This window comes from Calonectris borealis, chromosome 4 (assembly GCF_964195595.1).
Source record: "Calonectris borealis chromosome 4, bCalBor7.hap1.2, whole genome shotgun sequence".
Taxonomy (NCBI): Eukaryota; Metazoa; Chordata; class Aves; order Procellariiformes; family Procellariidae; genus Calonectris; species Calonectris borealis.
In genome coordinates, this window is record NC_134315.1 from 56,704,811 (window position 1) to 56,721,802 (window position 16,992).

Genomic DNA, 16,992 nt, shown 5'->3' on the forward strand with positions numbered 1-16,992 from the left:
GGCACTGCAAATGCTCTCTTTCTTTTAAGCCAAGGAACCTCTATAGTAGGTAGAGCATTTTTGTTCCAGGGTGAGTTTTGGAGGTGCTAGGGCTAGATGAAGCTATGCCAGAGCAGTTTTGAGCTGGACAGCAGCTTCTTGAGAACTGTCATGAACTGATGGGAGGGAGCATTCACTGCATAGTGGCTGATGCTGAAGTTGGCATAGCCTGAAAAGCTTTAGAAATCAATGTTATGCCACACATGTCCCTTTTTACAGGGGTATACTTATCTAATATGGTGAGTTGACCATAGCCAGCAGCTAAGCACCTACACAACTGCTCACTCGCCCCCTCGGCCCTGCCCCCAGTGGGATGAGAGAGAGAATAGGAAGAGCAAAAGCAAGAAAACTCGTGGGTCGAGATGAATACAGTTTAGTATGTGAAGGAAAGAGGGGGCAAAAAACAAGTGAAGCATAGGAAATCGTTCACCACCTCCCACAGGCAGACCCATGCCCAGCCAGTCTCCAAACAGCCACCTTGGAAAGCCAAAAAGCCCACCCTCTTCTTCCTCTGCCCGTTTGTATTGCTGAGCATGACGTTATATGGCACGGAATACCCATTGGGCTGTGTCCCCTCTCAGCTTCTTGCCTACCTCAGCCTGTTTGCTGGGAGAGGGACAGAGGAGGAAAAAGAGAAGGCCTTCAGGCTGTACAAGCACTCTTCGGTACTAACCAAAACATGGGTGTGTTATCAACACTGTTTTAGTGACAAATCCACAACACAGCACCATAGGGGCTCCGATGAAGAAAGTTAACTCCATCCCAGGCAGACCCAGTACATCTATATTTATTAACCCCGTTCAGATTCCCACAGGGAATCCTTATGGAAGGGGTTCTTCATCTCACAGCATACACAAACCCTTGCTGTTACTTAATGAGTCTTCCACCTCCTCTCTCTGCTACCGGTTGGTCTGCAAAGGGAGCAGTAATTTAGTAACTACACTGAAAGTTCAAACAGTGTAATTGTCATCAAGTGAAAGAGAAGCTCTCTGGAGAATGGTTATCATTTTGCCCAGAAAAAAATTAAGAAAAGCAAGAGAAATTCCTATCCTGCTAGATTGAAAAATTAACCTGTTGGCGAGATGGGAGTGCTTTTGTGGAGTTTGCAGTGATTACACAGCCTGTCAAACAGCAGTGGATATTTTGTTCAGCAGAGTCAGTACTCTACAAGATTTGAAAGTCTTTCAAAAAGTCGTGTGGGTGTGTGAAAAGTTGAAGTAACAAGAATTGTCGCTAAAGGAGAAATGAGCTAAAATGAGTCTGAGGAGGAATTTTATTTTTGAAGGCTCAGAAGAAAAATCCCTTGATACTCAGTAGTTAGATTAGAGAACAGCACAAATGTTAGAAGAGAGAAAGTGAGCACAAGTTCTTCAAATGGAGACTGCAGTGATTTGATTTAAAAAGACATTTTTGTATATACCAGTAAATTAAGTTCTGTGATTAGAAGTCCCTTTTTCTTTCTCCTGCAGTGATGTTTTTCTCTCAAATCTGTAGTCATGAAGGCTGTATAATAATAAATGGACGTTTAAAACACAAAGAGGTATATGGTTATCGACACACCAACCTTTTACTTAATTTGGTTTTTGTTGATTTTTTGTTTCTCGGTGGTGGTGAATTTGTACAAAGGGAGGGCTTTTTCCCAGAAATTCATTTAAAAGCAGGAGTTTAAAAAAGTTGCAGAAAGTTTACTATGATTTGATAGACAGGCATACAAAGCAAGTGTGAAGTTACACAGAAAAATGATGTGAATAGGGATCAGTTCAGGGATGCTAGCTGGCTGATACGCGGTGCAGTAAATCTGCTTGTAATGAAGTTAAAGGCAGACATGCAAGTGAAATGGTTTAGTAAGAGAGACGAGCAGGAAATTACTTAAGATTACAATAGATTATTTCAAACAAAGTGATTCTTTTTGCTCTTATTAAAATATCTGAGCCCAAAGTTGGGTATTCATTGATATTTTAATTTGTTTAGTTTCTTAATATACTACAAATCATCTGTTTCAGTCATATGTTTACTCCCAACCGATCCCAAAATCATTAGATTTTGGCAGTGGAGTGTTTCATGTCTCGTTTCTTTTATTCTATGTAATCGTCTATCTCTGGTAGTTGTGTGCATTTATATGCTTTCAGCACATTGACATGAGAATCATAACACTTCGTCATCTTTTAGTATTGCAGAAAATATGGTAGCTGTTGGGACTTCTGGCAAACTATGTGCAGAAGGAATTTTTCAAATTATTGTGAATGTCACAATATTATTTTTACTGTCATTCTGTGTCCTTGCTTGGTTTTCTACCTAATTTAGTATGTGTTTGTTTTGTTCTAATTTGTTAGGATTAGTTTAATCAGAACATAAGTATGCTTGTCCATTAGATCGTGAGATAGTCCTGATTTGAACTGATACGAACAAAGCAGCAACTGGCTGGTTAAACTGAAATCCATACAGATAAATAAAGCAATTCTACACAGCTATGACCCAAAAAGAGAAATCTGTGCTCTGGGAAAGATGATGCTGCAGTTTTACACAACGTGCCTTTGAAAGAAAATCGTGTATACTGCTGAGGTAGAATCAGAGAATGGTTTGGGTCAGAAGGGAATTTTAAAGATCATCTAATCCAACCCCCTTGCAATGAGCAGGGACATCTTCCACTAGATCATGTTGCTCAAAGCCCTGTCCAGCCTGACCTTGAATACTTCCAAGTGTTAGGAGTTAAAGGCATAACGGATGTATGTTAAAGGCATAACAGGGGTAGGGGTCATATATTTAAGAAGCAACAACACTGCTGCGTTTATTGTGTCCAGAGACCTGATAAAAAGCCAAATGGTGTAAGCAGCTGCATGAGAAACTAGAAAGGCGTGAGGGGTTTGCAATAAATTATGATTGCTTGCTACTCTGAGAAGTCATTTTGAGTAATGGTGCAATCATTGCCTTTTGTTCATAGAGTAAGCAGCTTTATACAAAAATTTCAAAAACAAAGTTACTGATCTTAAATACCTGTTCTTTTTGCGGTCTGACTTGTGTGGCACACACAGGTTTGGGTCAGTTGCTTCTCGCTCAGCTGGCTAATGGATGTTAATGGCACTGTGGATGCTGTCATCTTGTATAGAAGGTGGCATGGAAAGGCAGGGAAAACTGAAAGGAAATCATGGAAAACAGCACCAAACGTCAGTGAGAAAAATCCCAGGGACTTTCTATGCCCTTGTACTTTTGCTGTAAACGAGTAGAGCAGAGAAGGGTCTTCTAACTCATTTCTGGGCGTTGGATGTGCTGATCTCTCTGGCTCAGCAATGCTGCATGTGCAGCTCCTGGGCACAGCCCGGGATGTGCATGAGTCAAAAGATGTGGTGTAGAGCTGAGGCACTGGGGCACGCACACTCCCTCGTCCGTGGTGAAGCAGAGAAGAAGGAACCTGAGGGCCACCTTGTACAGCAGCACAGAGTACATCAGGGATGGCTCAGCCATGCTCTTTGAGAAGGCAGAGTGCACTGCACATCACACAGCTTGCTCTGACAGATGGGGAGCAAGCAGGAGAAGGCAGCAGTTTTGGCGGCAGGATAATATGTGCTGTTCTTGGCTTTCTCTAAGACAAGTCTTGCTTAGGTCAGGAGGCCAAGTTCAAGTGTTTCATGGGCTGGATCCAGCCCCCGGGCTACTCAGCCCACACTGCTTTAAACCGCTCTCTCTTTCAGCATTTCATGGTAGAACATGTGCAGCAAAACTTCTCTCCACCCCCTTTCTTCCCACATGCCCAGCTTTAAAACCAGGTTAGGTTCCCAAGTGGTTTTTGTCTTTGATTATAACACTGTATTGAATGTTTCACTGCGCTCATGCTTTAGAGAAATCTGTGTTTTCTCATCTGTTTTTTTGCAAGCATGAGTTATCAAGCAAGGTAATAGGGTAGTAAAAGTGCTTAACATTAATAAAGCTAATGAACAGCAATGTTGGATCTGTCCTCATGCATGCAATCAATTTTATGAAGCTGGCTTCTTCAGTCATTTCTCCAGGTGCTCATATAGGGTCCTGGGAAAAATGAGTAATAAATACTTAAACACTTCCAATACTTTGATGAATATTTTACATTGTAGAATATGTGAATATTAGTAACATTAATGGAGACTTGAGAGTTAGAAAAATTTTTATAACCAGAATGGCTGGTCACTAGGCTGTAGCTCAGGGATCTGGGTGGAACTGAATGAAAGAGTTTGCCAAATTGTCTGCTTGCTATTTCCTAGAGTATATCTAGTTCTCACCTTTGCATTCTGGAAAGCTCTGGCAGGCCCAGTGACAAAGGGTATAGTACAGGCTAGACCGTAGCAAGGGTGAGACAAAAGGAGTGATAACTGTGAAGATGGGTGCCAAATGGCAGTATATTTGAGGTCCCTTCTACTTTGGTTGCTGCACTAGGGTCTACGCAGACAGTGCTGGCAGGTCTGAGGAGTGGTACGAGCATATCACCTGGGGCTGGAAAAAAAGTCCAGCTACTGGACTACTGTTTCAATCCAGTTTCTCTGAAAGCAAGAACAAACACTTTAGAAAGCGAGTCTGGTATGCCTATGACAGGGAAATGGAGGAAACATCCAGCTAAGGAAAATAATTTCTTCTGTCTTGATGACTTACCCTATTTCCATCCCATTTTCCTCTGTGCAAGTTCACTCCCAATGAGGAAATGCTATAGCTATCGTTGTGGTCTGTTAAGCGATGCAAGTTTCCCACCTCTGTAATCCTTGCCTGGTGAGGTCTGTATCCATGCACTGAAGCCCTCTGGTCAATAAAGCCTTCAGAGCACGGGAGAGGACTCCTTCCCCTGGGAGGCACCCAGCACCCTGCTTGGGCTAGAGGACAGAGCTTTTGGTTTTGCCAGCACAGTTCACTTCCCATGGAAAAAAAAACCTGCCAAGCATGCCACTTAATAATCTAGTAACAGAGGAAAGCAGTATTGTATTGTTGCTGCTGCCTTCTGGGAGCAGATGGCATAGAGTAGGCCAGCTCTTACATATAGGCCAGAAGGACAGCCCTTTCTTTTGGGACGGGCTCACCACACTCATCCCAACATCAGTTCTTACTGGAAGGCAAGGTTGTCTTCGTTGTCCCAAAATGGGAATGCTTGTCCATCAGCAACTACCCTGAAGTACTCCATAAAGTTAGTCTTGAAGTCGTTATTGTGGTAGGACTTAGAGTTGGAATCTAGTCCTACTTTTGCAGAATTTAAGTCCTTTCTAAATGAAATGTGGATGTGTCACTCATCCAAAAACAGCTAACATTAAAATGCAGACAGTTAGCTGTGTAGAAGGCACTTGGAAGAAGCGTAGGGGTAAGAAATGTATTATGTTGATGCTTTAATGCTAGGTAAGGAAGAGAGCTGAGTTTCCAAATGAGCATGTTAGGGTCAAACCAACAAATGATTCAGTAATGAAATACGAACTGATGGAATCATTTGAGAAAATATTTTTCTGCTCCTGAGATCAGAAATACAAATGTAGGGCATAGAATGTGAAGCGTGGCAGTATTTTGCATGATATTTAATCTGTTTCTACATCTTTACAGCATACATGAAAGTAGATTTTGTGGGAAGACCAGCTGAGTTTTTTCTGAGTTTTTTTTATCAGAGCCAATCCTGGTTTTCAGTTGTGCAGTTTGTGAAGCGATCAATAATGTTTCCATTAGATCAGGAAATCACATGCAAAAGGCCATGAAATTACTGAAAAGTTATGTCACTTAGGAAAAACATTCTTTTTAAATTATCTGGAAGAGACTTTCCACTTTGCACTAGAGAGGGTGTGGAAACTGGGGTTTTTTGTTGGTTTGTTTGGGGATTTGGGGTTTTTTTTTAGCAAGTTGACCTTTTTTACAAGAATCCAGCATACTTTGTAGAAGGAAGCCAGCATATCTTCTTTTGGTGTTCATGCCATTGCTTTGAATTGAATAGATTAAAAAACATCCCTTTCTATTGGAGTAGAGAACTTCTCATGATCATATTAGGGCTTGTTGTTCTCAAAAAATAAATTGAGGCTTAGGTTGCTTATGCTATCTCCTTTTTCTAGAATCTTAAATGCTGATCAGTAATGATTTGTATTGTGGTCTGCAAACTGGGAAGGCAGAAGTTTCTTTACAATTTCATTTGGAGGGGATTTTTAGCCTAAAGAAATAATAAGGAAAAGTAGGCCAGTGCTCAAAAAACTTAGGTACTTGTATAAAAATTAAAAAATACAGAAATTAAGATAAGGATACAGTTTTTATGTGACCAAATGTGCAATTAATTCGTGTAACAGATAACTGATGGAAAAATTTGCATGATTTATATGAAAAAGTGTAGCTTATTCAGGAAACACAGTCAAGGGGAAAAAGGAAAAAAGTGCTGTGTTTGTGTACCAGCGATGCGTAGGCTTGCTCTGAGGTCCCAGATCACCGGCATCTGCCTGGAAAGAAGTACAGCAGGAGACATTATCCAGCAGGTTTTTAAATGCATTGGTAAGCTTTTGACATTTAAGGTGAAGGAAATAGCTAGAGGACAAAGAAGAGAAAGTCATTGAGGATGTCCAGACAGGCTAATGTTGGTGAGGGCAATCTAAGATATGTTATTATATACAGTTCCTATGATGGGAATGAGAAATAACAGCATAATAGCAGTAGATTTCAAAAAAGCATATCTAAGTGCAAACTTACCTCTCTGTGGAGGAAACATTGAAAGTGTAGTAAGAGAACAACCCCAAATAGGGGAATGAAGTCCATCGGAAGTAGAAACTGTATCAGGTTACTAAGGTCAAAGACAGAAGTGTAGCACAGGCTCTTAAGGACATTATGAGAAAGACCAAGGCACAAAATGAAATGCAGTGAACAAGAGAAATCAGAAGTAATAAGAAATGTTTTTATAAGGCTAGTTTTCAGTGATTCATTGTCAAAAGGCTCATTGATTAGAGTAGTTCTGGTTCCCATACTATTCAGTACCCTATTAGCAATTTAGATAATAGAAATATTTTTTTAAATTCCTTCCAACTCCATGATCCAGTGTAGTGATTTATAATCTTACCCAGTTACATGAAGTTTTGAAATGTTCCCAGTTCACATCTACTTCCAGGTTTTCAAAGCTGTTGATTTTACTTTTAAGAAAGGACTGTATGCAGTATTGAGGTCTGCGCTGAAGGGAGAAAAGAAAGAAAAGACACTGAAAGTGTAAGTGCAAATGAGTCCATGTCCACTTGGTTTCTTTTATAGCAATATTTAGAGAAAATAGTGATTGTTTCTTTAGGATTCACTGACCCCAAAGACGTAGGCATCCATGTACCTGCATAGTTGATATCAGATCATTTTAAAAGCACCGCTGTACTTGCACCTGGGCTCTACATGCCCTGGCAGCCTGTCTAGCAAGCTCATATAGACTGTGATAGCTTCAGCCAGCATTTGGCATCTTGTTTCTCAGAGTCCCAGGAGAATCAGGGCTCCAAATCAGCAGAGGGAGAGGGCAGCAGTGGAGTCTTTCAGACTGGTGCATCTCAAGGAAGCCACACATAGAAACTGTTTCTCTTCTGGTGTTCAACATGGGTTCAGCTCCAGGTGACCAGCAATGTTATCTTGCTGCTTAATAGTCAGAAGGAGATGCCTGTAGGACAGCCATACCAAGGTTGTCTCTGATCTGAAATGCTGAGCTACAGGGTAGTGGGAGACAGATGAGAGCAACACTCTGAGCTGCAGACTTTGAATGTTGGGAGTGGGATAAGAAGGAATGTTGTGGTGACATGTTATAAACAAATCAAACAAGCAGATCTGTCTCAGCTCTGAAAGAACGGGCCTTAGTGTGACTGGATAATATTTTTGAGTTGTCTGATAGCAAGCCTGAATGCTATCCAACAGGCAGCTGGAAATGCTCTAGAGTCCAGAAGAAGATCAGATAGTGTTTGTCCTAAAGAAATTAAAGGCAGCACCTTCAGTTTAATCTACTGTTTGAAGTCTTTCTTCTCTCAGAAAAAGGCTTAATGAAGAAAACTCGTAGGCAGATGGACTGATTGAGGTGTGAAAATTGAATTAGAATTAAGATTAGAATTAAAATTTAGATGTGGCCTGCAGTAATCCTATAAATTATGGGCTTTGCAAGACTGGCTGCAGGGAGCTGCTTTTTTTGTGCTCTCCTACTCGATATACTGGCTAAGAGAAAGATAATTTGTACTGAAAAGGAGAAGGGGATCACCTAGCTCAGCCAGTAATGCACTGACTTTCAGGAAGGAAAATCTTGTCTCGAGGAAGGAACACATGATGTTCTTCAGGCATCTTTTACACAGGATGCAAAAACATCATTTCATCCTGAAGCAGAGGATATCTGGGGAGAATGCTGTGAAGTATATCCTGGTAGGCCTGGCAGAGTCTGACTTACATGTAGAGAAGAAAATAGTTTAAGTTCCAGCGTTTAATGGAAGGATTCGCTGCAGAATCCCACAGAATATACATTTCATTTAGCATTGTAAGTGGTTCTGCAATAATGTGCCTTGTTCAGATTTAAGGAGTTTGCCAAGGCAGCATGTGAGCTCTCAGGTACAAATGATACTGAACACTGGACAGCACAGAGGCTGTGACTTGAGAAGACAGAGTCTGCAAGAAACAGGAGGATAATCAACAGAAGGGATGACAGATTTGTCAAGACAGAGACACAAAACTGTTGAGTCCATGTCAGCATTTTAATATTGTACTTGATACTTAAGCTCAAACAAGCAACTCTGTTAGTCTGTACAACAATTTAAATCTTGCAGTGCATTTCTATGAGCTACCCTATATCAAGACAGGGAGCTAACTTCCATGGAATAATAATTCTTTTTTAATTCAGCCCTAACTAAAGAGAATGTCTTGTCAAAAGGATCAATGGTAATTTTACAATGGTAAGGATTTTCTCCAGCAGTTTTCCTAATTGCTGCAATCCAGAAAAACTGAGGACGTAGGAGAAAGCATGAATTCCCAAATTGCAACACAGACATGGAAGCCTCTGTTACATACATTTAATTTTTTTTTCGAGAAATACCAGTACAATAAGATGAAATAGAGATGTGAGTCTGAATTTAGGCTCACAAGGGATGTAATTATTCAGTGTAAAAAAGATATATATAGAGAGAGATATATAGTTGCATTTCAACTTATTAAGGGCCAATTTTCTGGAAGAAAAGGACAACTAATAAGGAGACAATTGGAAAACAATGGAATCAAGCACATAAGAATCACATGAATTAATGAATTATTACCCTAAGCATTGTCCCAGGCCCAATTTAAGCATGAAGATCTGATTTTGAAAGCTGTCGAGCAATGTACCATAAGGAGTTCTGTGTTACTTTGTTTCTAGGAATATAAGGTATGGATGTATTTTTATATATATCCATTTATATCTTATACATAAAAGGTAACGTGAGCTGTGATTGGTATATTTACCTGTGAGTTACTGCTTATAAAGGAAGTGCTGATGTCCAGGTGCTTCTCACTCTTGCCATAATTTGATACAATATCACTGTTGGGTTAGATTCCTCTGAATTCTTTAATGTTTCATTCCTCACTGTACAAGAAGGTACAATGCACCAAATTTCATGGTGTGGGCCCTTGCCAGGTGGGAGGATTCCCTCTCAGTATATATTCACTGGAGAGAAATATTTTTGAGGGATAAGAAAATCCTTTGTATAAGAAGGAGGAAATCTTTAGAAAACATGCCTTAAAAAGGATGGCTTTTCAGAAGAGCATTGCAAAAAATGCTGACAAGATGGTTATAATAATTTTGCTAATAGCATTCCTGAGTAAATAACTGAGGTAAATCAATTCAGTCTTTGTATAAGAGGGACAGCTTTGAAGCTATTCAAAAACTTGGCCTTTTTGAAAGTATTTTGGCATGAAGCTTAATCAAGACAGTTAAAATACATAACTGAAAGAAAATTAAGTATCTACCTTTTGATGTTGAGAGGTGGCATTTAATCTTAGGACTTGAAACATTATCAGTTTCTCAGAGGACTTTCAATTCATTCCAACATTCCTGTTGTATCTTGAGGTAAAGAAATTTTATTGCTAACTCGCAAACTAGAGTTTCAAACCTTCAGAGCCCTTTTCAGTAGTCTGTTGTGAGCAGTTCTGTGCTAACAACAACTTTTTTATACCTTTTTTTGTAATACCGGTTTCCAGTAAAACTAGTTCTTCCTTTAGAAAGTGGCTTGACCTCCATAAGAAATCTCAATGTAAATCAAAGAGCCATTTTCAGCCAAACTGACTCAAAAGACTTTAAAGTTCAGGTCTGTGTGCGTATTGTACACCGCACCCTAAATTCTACTGTAGAAGCATCATTCTGACTATGCTATTACATTCAAATTATGTGACCCAGCCCATATAAAAGACACTCCAAACCTAAAAGTAATGGGCATTCATTCAGGATATCATGGCAAAGTTTTCAAGCTGAGCCGTGGCATTATTCTGGTTTAGCTATGTTGCTTTGCATTCTTAGATAAGGATACTCTCCACTGCCTTTGGAGACACTGCACCATTTTCAGCTGCACGGTGTCATCATGCCCAATGACACAGGAGGCTTTTATCAATAATTTATGCATTATACAGACAGAATCTTTTTTTAGTGTGAACATATTTAGTTAAAGACTGTTTCCATCTATTCAGCTTTTCTATGTCTCCCAGGTCCAGGAGACTTTTAGGAAGTGTAGTCAGGGGCTAAACTTCTGAATTGCATCCTGAATTCCCCAAGATTCAGCATTATCAGTGGAGCCTCTATAAGCTAGCAGGGCAGGCTGACCTTCAATCTTCTGAAACACTGAGGTTTCAAAGATGCATATTAATCATATCTATTCTATTGTTTTCCTGTGAGTCACCAGGTTTCCTTCAGCTGAGAAATATCTATGCCAAAGAAGAAAATCAGAAAGTGCCATTTGTTTCCTCCACTTACTCTTTTGACCTCATTCTACCAACTATATATCCATGCGTACTTCATGTTTGCAAAGATAAAAGTGAACACCTTGAAAGAATTTCTCTGGTGTGGTACTCCACTGTAATAGCAGGAGAGCTTAATACATCTAGAGCTCTGCTTGCTTGATTTCTTCTGCACACATCCTCTGTTCACAGGAGAAATACAGAACTTATCAGAAGACCTGTTTTTTTCCCCAACTGTACAGTTACATTTAGCACATGTAGGCCTAAATCTTTTGAAAATAAATATTCTGAAAAGCTCTAACTTCAGGGTTTTTAAGAGGTATCCTGTTTCTCTGAAGTATAGAGAACCACTTAAATAATGGGGAAATTCAAGCAAAACAGAGGATTCTCTCACTTATGTGCACATTATATGGGCATAGAAGACAGAGATTAATACTTTATTGTTGGAGGCAGGTATAGCTTTGTGGAGAACCAGGCATATTCTTAAAGCAGCAAAGCAAAGCAGGCCAGGGAGGCACCTGCTGCACGGCCTGTGGCTGCACTGTCTTAAGACTGGTATTCATGACATGGCTGCGTACAAGAGCAGCAGGGGAGAAGGCATTCTCAGTTCCCCAGAAGAACCCACTATTTCTCCAATTTTTTTCCCCTTTCACACAGTGAGAACTCTGTCCCTGAGACAGTGGCTGTGGATGCCAGGAGGCAGCAGGATACTAGGAACAAACTTCTTGAGGATCTGGCATGAGCTCATGGGAATCAGTTTCTGCACCATGCAGAAGGATGTAACACTCATCAGTTCTTCCTCTTGACTTCACTGTCCACTAATCTGCTTGTAATTAGTCTTGGAGACTGGATGATAAAAGGACCATGCTGTTTCCCTACCTGCTTTGGGGTTGGTGTATTCAAACCCCCAGAGTTAATATTTTGTGATTCAGAATTCCTGAATAATTATTGAGGGCTCCGCTGTGCCTATGCAGGATAGTTTCATATTACACTTACATGGGAATCAAAGTCCTGCTGGGTTCCTTGAAAAAAACTGTCACCTTTTGAAATTCCAGTTGTTTCTGAAAATCAGCAATTAACAAGTGCGTGTTGTATATTATAAGGCAACAGGTTTGCTCTTAGCAGCTATGGTTGAGCAGAAGTTTGTACCTCTTCTGCTTGAAGAAATACATTGATAACATTTTAGAGAACCGATTGTTCTGACCCTCCCGAGGCTAATTTTGAAAAGCGCTGTGTGAACGTAACAGCTTTCTGGAGGAACAAGAAACAACGCTTTGCTACATTTGGGAACTGAGGTAGAACTGCTTTGCAGTCCCGTTTCTAGTTTTTCAGTGCACATGCGGCTTTTGGTACCAACCTCTAGGATGCGGGAACTCTGTGTAATGAGCTCTCCGGAGATTTCTTGCACTCTGTGCACCCTTGAGCTATTCAGTAATGTCCTATAGACTTTCTGTTTTTCTGTTACTGATCTTTCTCGTTACCTATGAGTGCTTCACAGTTGGGAGCAGAGTTGGGAACTCTGTGGACAGCCCAGTGCAGTGCTAAGGAAAGATCAGTTAGCCTCAATCCTTGCTGTGCAAACTTGGATATCGCTTCATGGCAGAACCATGTGTCCTTTATATGTACCCATATACGCATTCCTTTTGCCTATAGTACGTATACCACTACATAGTTGCAAATGCATGATGTTTCTGTCTCCACTTTCCCCTTAGTAGAATGTTGAATAGTCTATCGATAGCAGAGTGTGAAGGTAGGAGATGATGTCACCAAAACAAATGTTCTCCTTTATTTTTCTTTCTAGATTAATACAGCAGATAATTTCACCAATTGCGAGGAGGAAGCAGAAGATGATGACACTTATGTGCTTATGTTAGGCTCGGGAACTCAACCAGCCGTGAGTAAGTCATGTTGTTAGACAGCTTTATTGGTTACAAAGCACGTGCTGCATTAGGTGAGTGGGATTATGGACAAACAGAGGGGGCAAATTATTTTAATACTTTCAATTTCCACACGTTACTGCAACTTCCAGGGAGGGCAGATATCCTAGGAAAAGGGGGAAGGCAGGTGAGGGATTCAGTCGTGATAACAAAGTCATCGCTCAGTAAGACAGACCTCAGTTGCCACCACCCCTCCTGGTAAATTCTGGAAATTTGTGATCTCTGCTCTGAATCTAGAAAACAGCTGAGTTCTCCAAGTTCTCAGAGATCAGCCTTCATATAAGGGGAGGCACTGCCTCCAGGTGCGGCTAACTCCTGTGTGGAGGCACAGATAGTAGACATTTTGCAGCTTGATGTTCATACATCTAAGCATATATTGATGACAAGCTTGTTGATAATCTGTGTGGTCATATGCATTCCCCTTGAAAACTGCAAACAAAGTTGCTTATTTGTATTTACTGATGGCATATATTTTGCATATGTTTTACAGTATCATGGATCTATAAGGCTAAACTTCATGCTGTTTCTATCTTATCTGCTTGTTGACAATTTTATCTTTTTAACTGTCTCATATTCTGTATGAAAAGGATTTTTCTTATTTGCTAAGTTTAAACCGGTTGCTTTAGCACATCTAGGTAGGTGAAAATGTGAGCTAGAAACCTGGTTAGCCCTGATACACTTTCACTGTCTCTGTCACGCTGTATATGGGAACACCTCAGGGTGGACATATGGAAGAAGAACACGGGTTGTATCAGCTGGCCATGTTAGCCAACTAAATGCCCTAACCTCCCATTTGAATCAGTGGTGAAAGAAAGGCATCACCAAAGGATAACTCAGAGTGGAAACCTACCTCAAGGGCTCCGTATTGATTGTAAGTCTGTTGACGGACTTGTATAGTTTACTCAGTTATGTTACTGAGGTTGACTACCCAAATCTTGATGCTGTAGATAGTGATAAAAATGTACACTTTCACATCCCTCCACTATATTCTTGTTCTGTTGTCCGTCAGCCACTAAAGACAGAAGAGCTCCATTTCCACAGGAGTACAGCCATGTCTCCCAGGGGCAATGTTTATTTCATTTTAGAGAGATTTAAATAAGCACCCAAACACCATTGTATAAAAACAAGTTACACAAGTGAGCTGCGGCTTTATTTTACTAAGTGTTGCACTGTGCTGCATTGAAAGTTAAGTGATACAAATTATGGAGGCAAGGTAAGTGTGTGTGATTTCATTCTGACAGCAATTCTAGAAAAGTTTAACATTGCATGCACGAAGATGGTGTGTATCAGAGTAGCAAGATACAATAAAAACGTCCACTGTTGATTTGGTAAATATTTAAAAAGCTGTTCTCTGACAGTATGTATTTGACAGCTTTCCTACTGTATCAGTTCATAAAAGTTTTATTAGCCATTGTGTTGCTTCTGTGGGAATCCTTGAAACAGGAAATGTTTCGAGATGGCAAATTTTAAATTAAATAATGCATTCTTTAGCATTAAAAGCCAAGCAGAACCCAGGAGATCAATATGGAATTGGATCAAGATGGCCGCAAGAAGCTGAGGTGGATGAGGAAAAGAAAGATCATGTAGAAGACAGCAGAGAGGACACAGAACATGAAGATCGAGAAGAGGAAGATTCATACGGCTTTCACAATAGTCCTGACAATTTGTATGCCAGCATACCTGATGATCTCAAAGAGAACAGAAGAGACTGGTTTTTCTGTAAGAGGCCACCCTCTCATCCCCCTCGAAATCTGCTTGGCATCCTAAGACAGGACAATTTGCACAATTTATCACAAGGTACGATCTTGGGAGGAAAACAATCCCAGATACAAACGTGTCCAAGTGCAGACGAGATGCTGCTGTAGAGATTATGTATGATCACTTCTAACAGCAGCTAGGCAGTATGGCCCTAATTCTGCAAAGCAAGCATGTGCATATGAACTTTGCTGCATCAAGATATTCATGCCCAGGTATGTCAGCTGATATTGTGGTATGGGCTGCTGGGCTCAGGTTTCAGGTTTTCCTCACTCTGCCCATCTCAGAGAGCTGTGAAATAATACATGATGCATTGGATTTATAAGAGAGGCTTGAAACAAAAGATTGAGCTTGTATTTTTGTCAAGTTGACTTAAGTATTTACCATTTACAAATATTAAATACTGTCTTGATTTAATACAGCTTGGAATTTCACAGGTAGAATTAATAGAAAGTGACTGCGCAGAGAAGAGTGACATAGTATTTTATAACACTTTAGCCAATGTTGTGGTTAGAAATAAAAAGCTATATTGTGTTGCAGATTGAAAAGAGAGGGAGAAATTGTGACCTTTAATGAAATGCTTTGCCTTTTTTTTTTTTTGCCTTTTTTTTTGCCTTTTTTTTTGCCTTTTTTTTTGCCTTTTTTTTGCCTTTTTTTTGCCTTTTTTTTGCCTTTTTTTTGCCTTTTTTTTGCCCTTTTTTTTGCCCTTTTTTTTGCCCTTTTTTTTGCCTTTTTTTTGCCTTTTTTTTTGCCTTTTTTTTTTGCCTTTTTTTTTTGCCTTTTTTTTTGCCTTTTTTTTTGCCTTTTTTTTTGCCTTTTTTTTTGCCTTTTTTTTTGCCTTTTTTTTTTTGCCTTTTTTTTTTAATACTTCTGCCCCAGAATAAAAATCTAGAATTTAGTGTTGTAGTTTGATTCAAGAGATGAGAAGCCCAAAATACTATTTGCATCTATTTTAGAAGGAATGATTATCATTTTTCCTCTTTGGGAAAAATAAGTATGCAAAAGAATTCAAGCTTAAATACCAGTCTTAAATAGTCACATAGGGGAAAAAACCTTCTTATTTGTCATCGACACTACTGATAAATGTGCACACAAATTGCTTTTCAGTTTCTCCACTGCTTATTACTGTTAACTCTGTTTTTAAATGTGGCATAACCTGTTAGAGTCTTAAATTACCATCACCAAGCACTTTGAAGTTCACATAAGTAGACAGAAATAGCTTTCTAGCCTTATAGCCTGCTATAGGTAGGTTTTCGTCCTGTTTTCTGCTGTGAAAGAAAAAGTTGGCTATTCTAAGTGGATTCTAAGAGAAGGAGGGGCAGAATAAAATTAATGTTAAAGATGCGTTTTGCTTCCCACAAAATATTCAACTGCAGCTATATGTGTGCATAAATGAGGGGTCAGGTTTGGCATACAGAATTTGTTAGTGTATGTTTGATATAAATGCCTGTCTTGGAATAGCTGTCATGTGGCTATACCGTCAAGTAGTAATGTGACCCTCTCTGCCAAATGCCGGTTGTCTGTATGCGGGTATCAGCAGAGGAAGTTTCTCGGCTACATAGTGTCCTCTGCTGAATCTTGTGCTGGTAAGGCAGAGTTCATCTAAAAAGGCTCCTGTGTGAATAGTTCATTTAAAACATGCTGTGAATTTTCCTGAAGTGTTAGCCTTGGTTTCATCACTGGGGAATGGGGTGGGGGGTATCAGAATTCTTCTAAATGAGGATGATGCTGGCTTTCAAAGAGGAGCTCTAATGAGTCATGGCTATGTATTTTTAGTCAGCTACTTTGCTGTGGAATACCTTATTGCTGTGGAATACCTAAAAGGCAAGTCCCCTCTTCCTGAAGTCTTTGTTTTGGCATGAGAGTGCCCCCTGTGGGAGTTAAAAGAAAGAATATCCTACAGAGAAAGAAACAGAACTTTCATAGTGACATGGAAACAAAATATTTTTCATATTAAATATGGCAGGTGTATTAATCCCACTTGCTGTTTTAAAACGTTTTTATATCTTACCCAAAATACATGTTGATAGTACGTATTACTATACATCCCATTTATAAATGACAGATCCCATTTATAAATGTATCCCACTTACAAAGATTGTTTAGCTCCTCCGAACCCATAAACAGATAAAACAATTCTTTAAATAGCAGCCAAAGGATTGAAAACACCAGTAGCGACCACAGCCTAGTTCAGCAGATACACATGTACAGGCACTAGATTACAGCATGAGGAAAACATGACTCAATACAAGAATTCCAGGCAGGCCTACTGTTTTTGCAGGAAGGATGGTAATCAGCACAAGGAATTTATAAACATTTATGGGAACACCAGCCTCAGTAACAGCTTCTAACTCATAGCAGTTTGTGGGGT

At 39.8% G+C, this 16,992-nt stretch overlaps 1 protein-coding gene across 2 annotated transcripts in view; it reads left to right on the forward strand.

Moving 5' to 3' along the window:
• The window catches only part of BANK1 (B cell scaffold protein with ankyrin repeats 1), a 157,213-nt gene that overhangs the window by 115,530 nt on the left and 24,691 nt on the right, over nucleotides 1–16,992 (forward strand). For both annotated transcript variants that reach the window (XM_075149623.1, XM_075149624.1), the window contains 2 exons: nucleotides 12,731–12,827; nucleotides 14,358–14,663. In XM_075149623.1, the coding sequence (XP_075005724.1) occupies nucleotides 12,731–12,827; nucleotides 14,358–14,663 (403 nt within the window). The remainder of the gene's footprint in view (nucleotides 1–12,730; nucleotides 12,828–14,357; nucleotides 14,664–16,992) is intronic.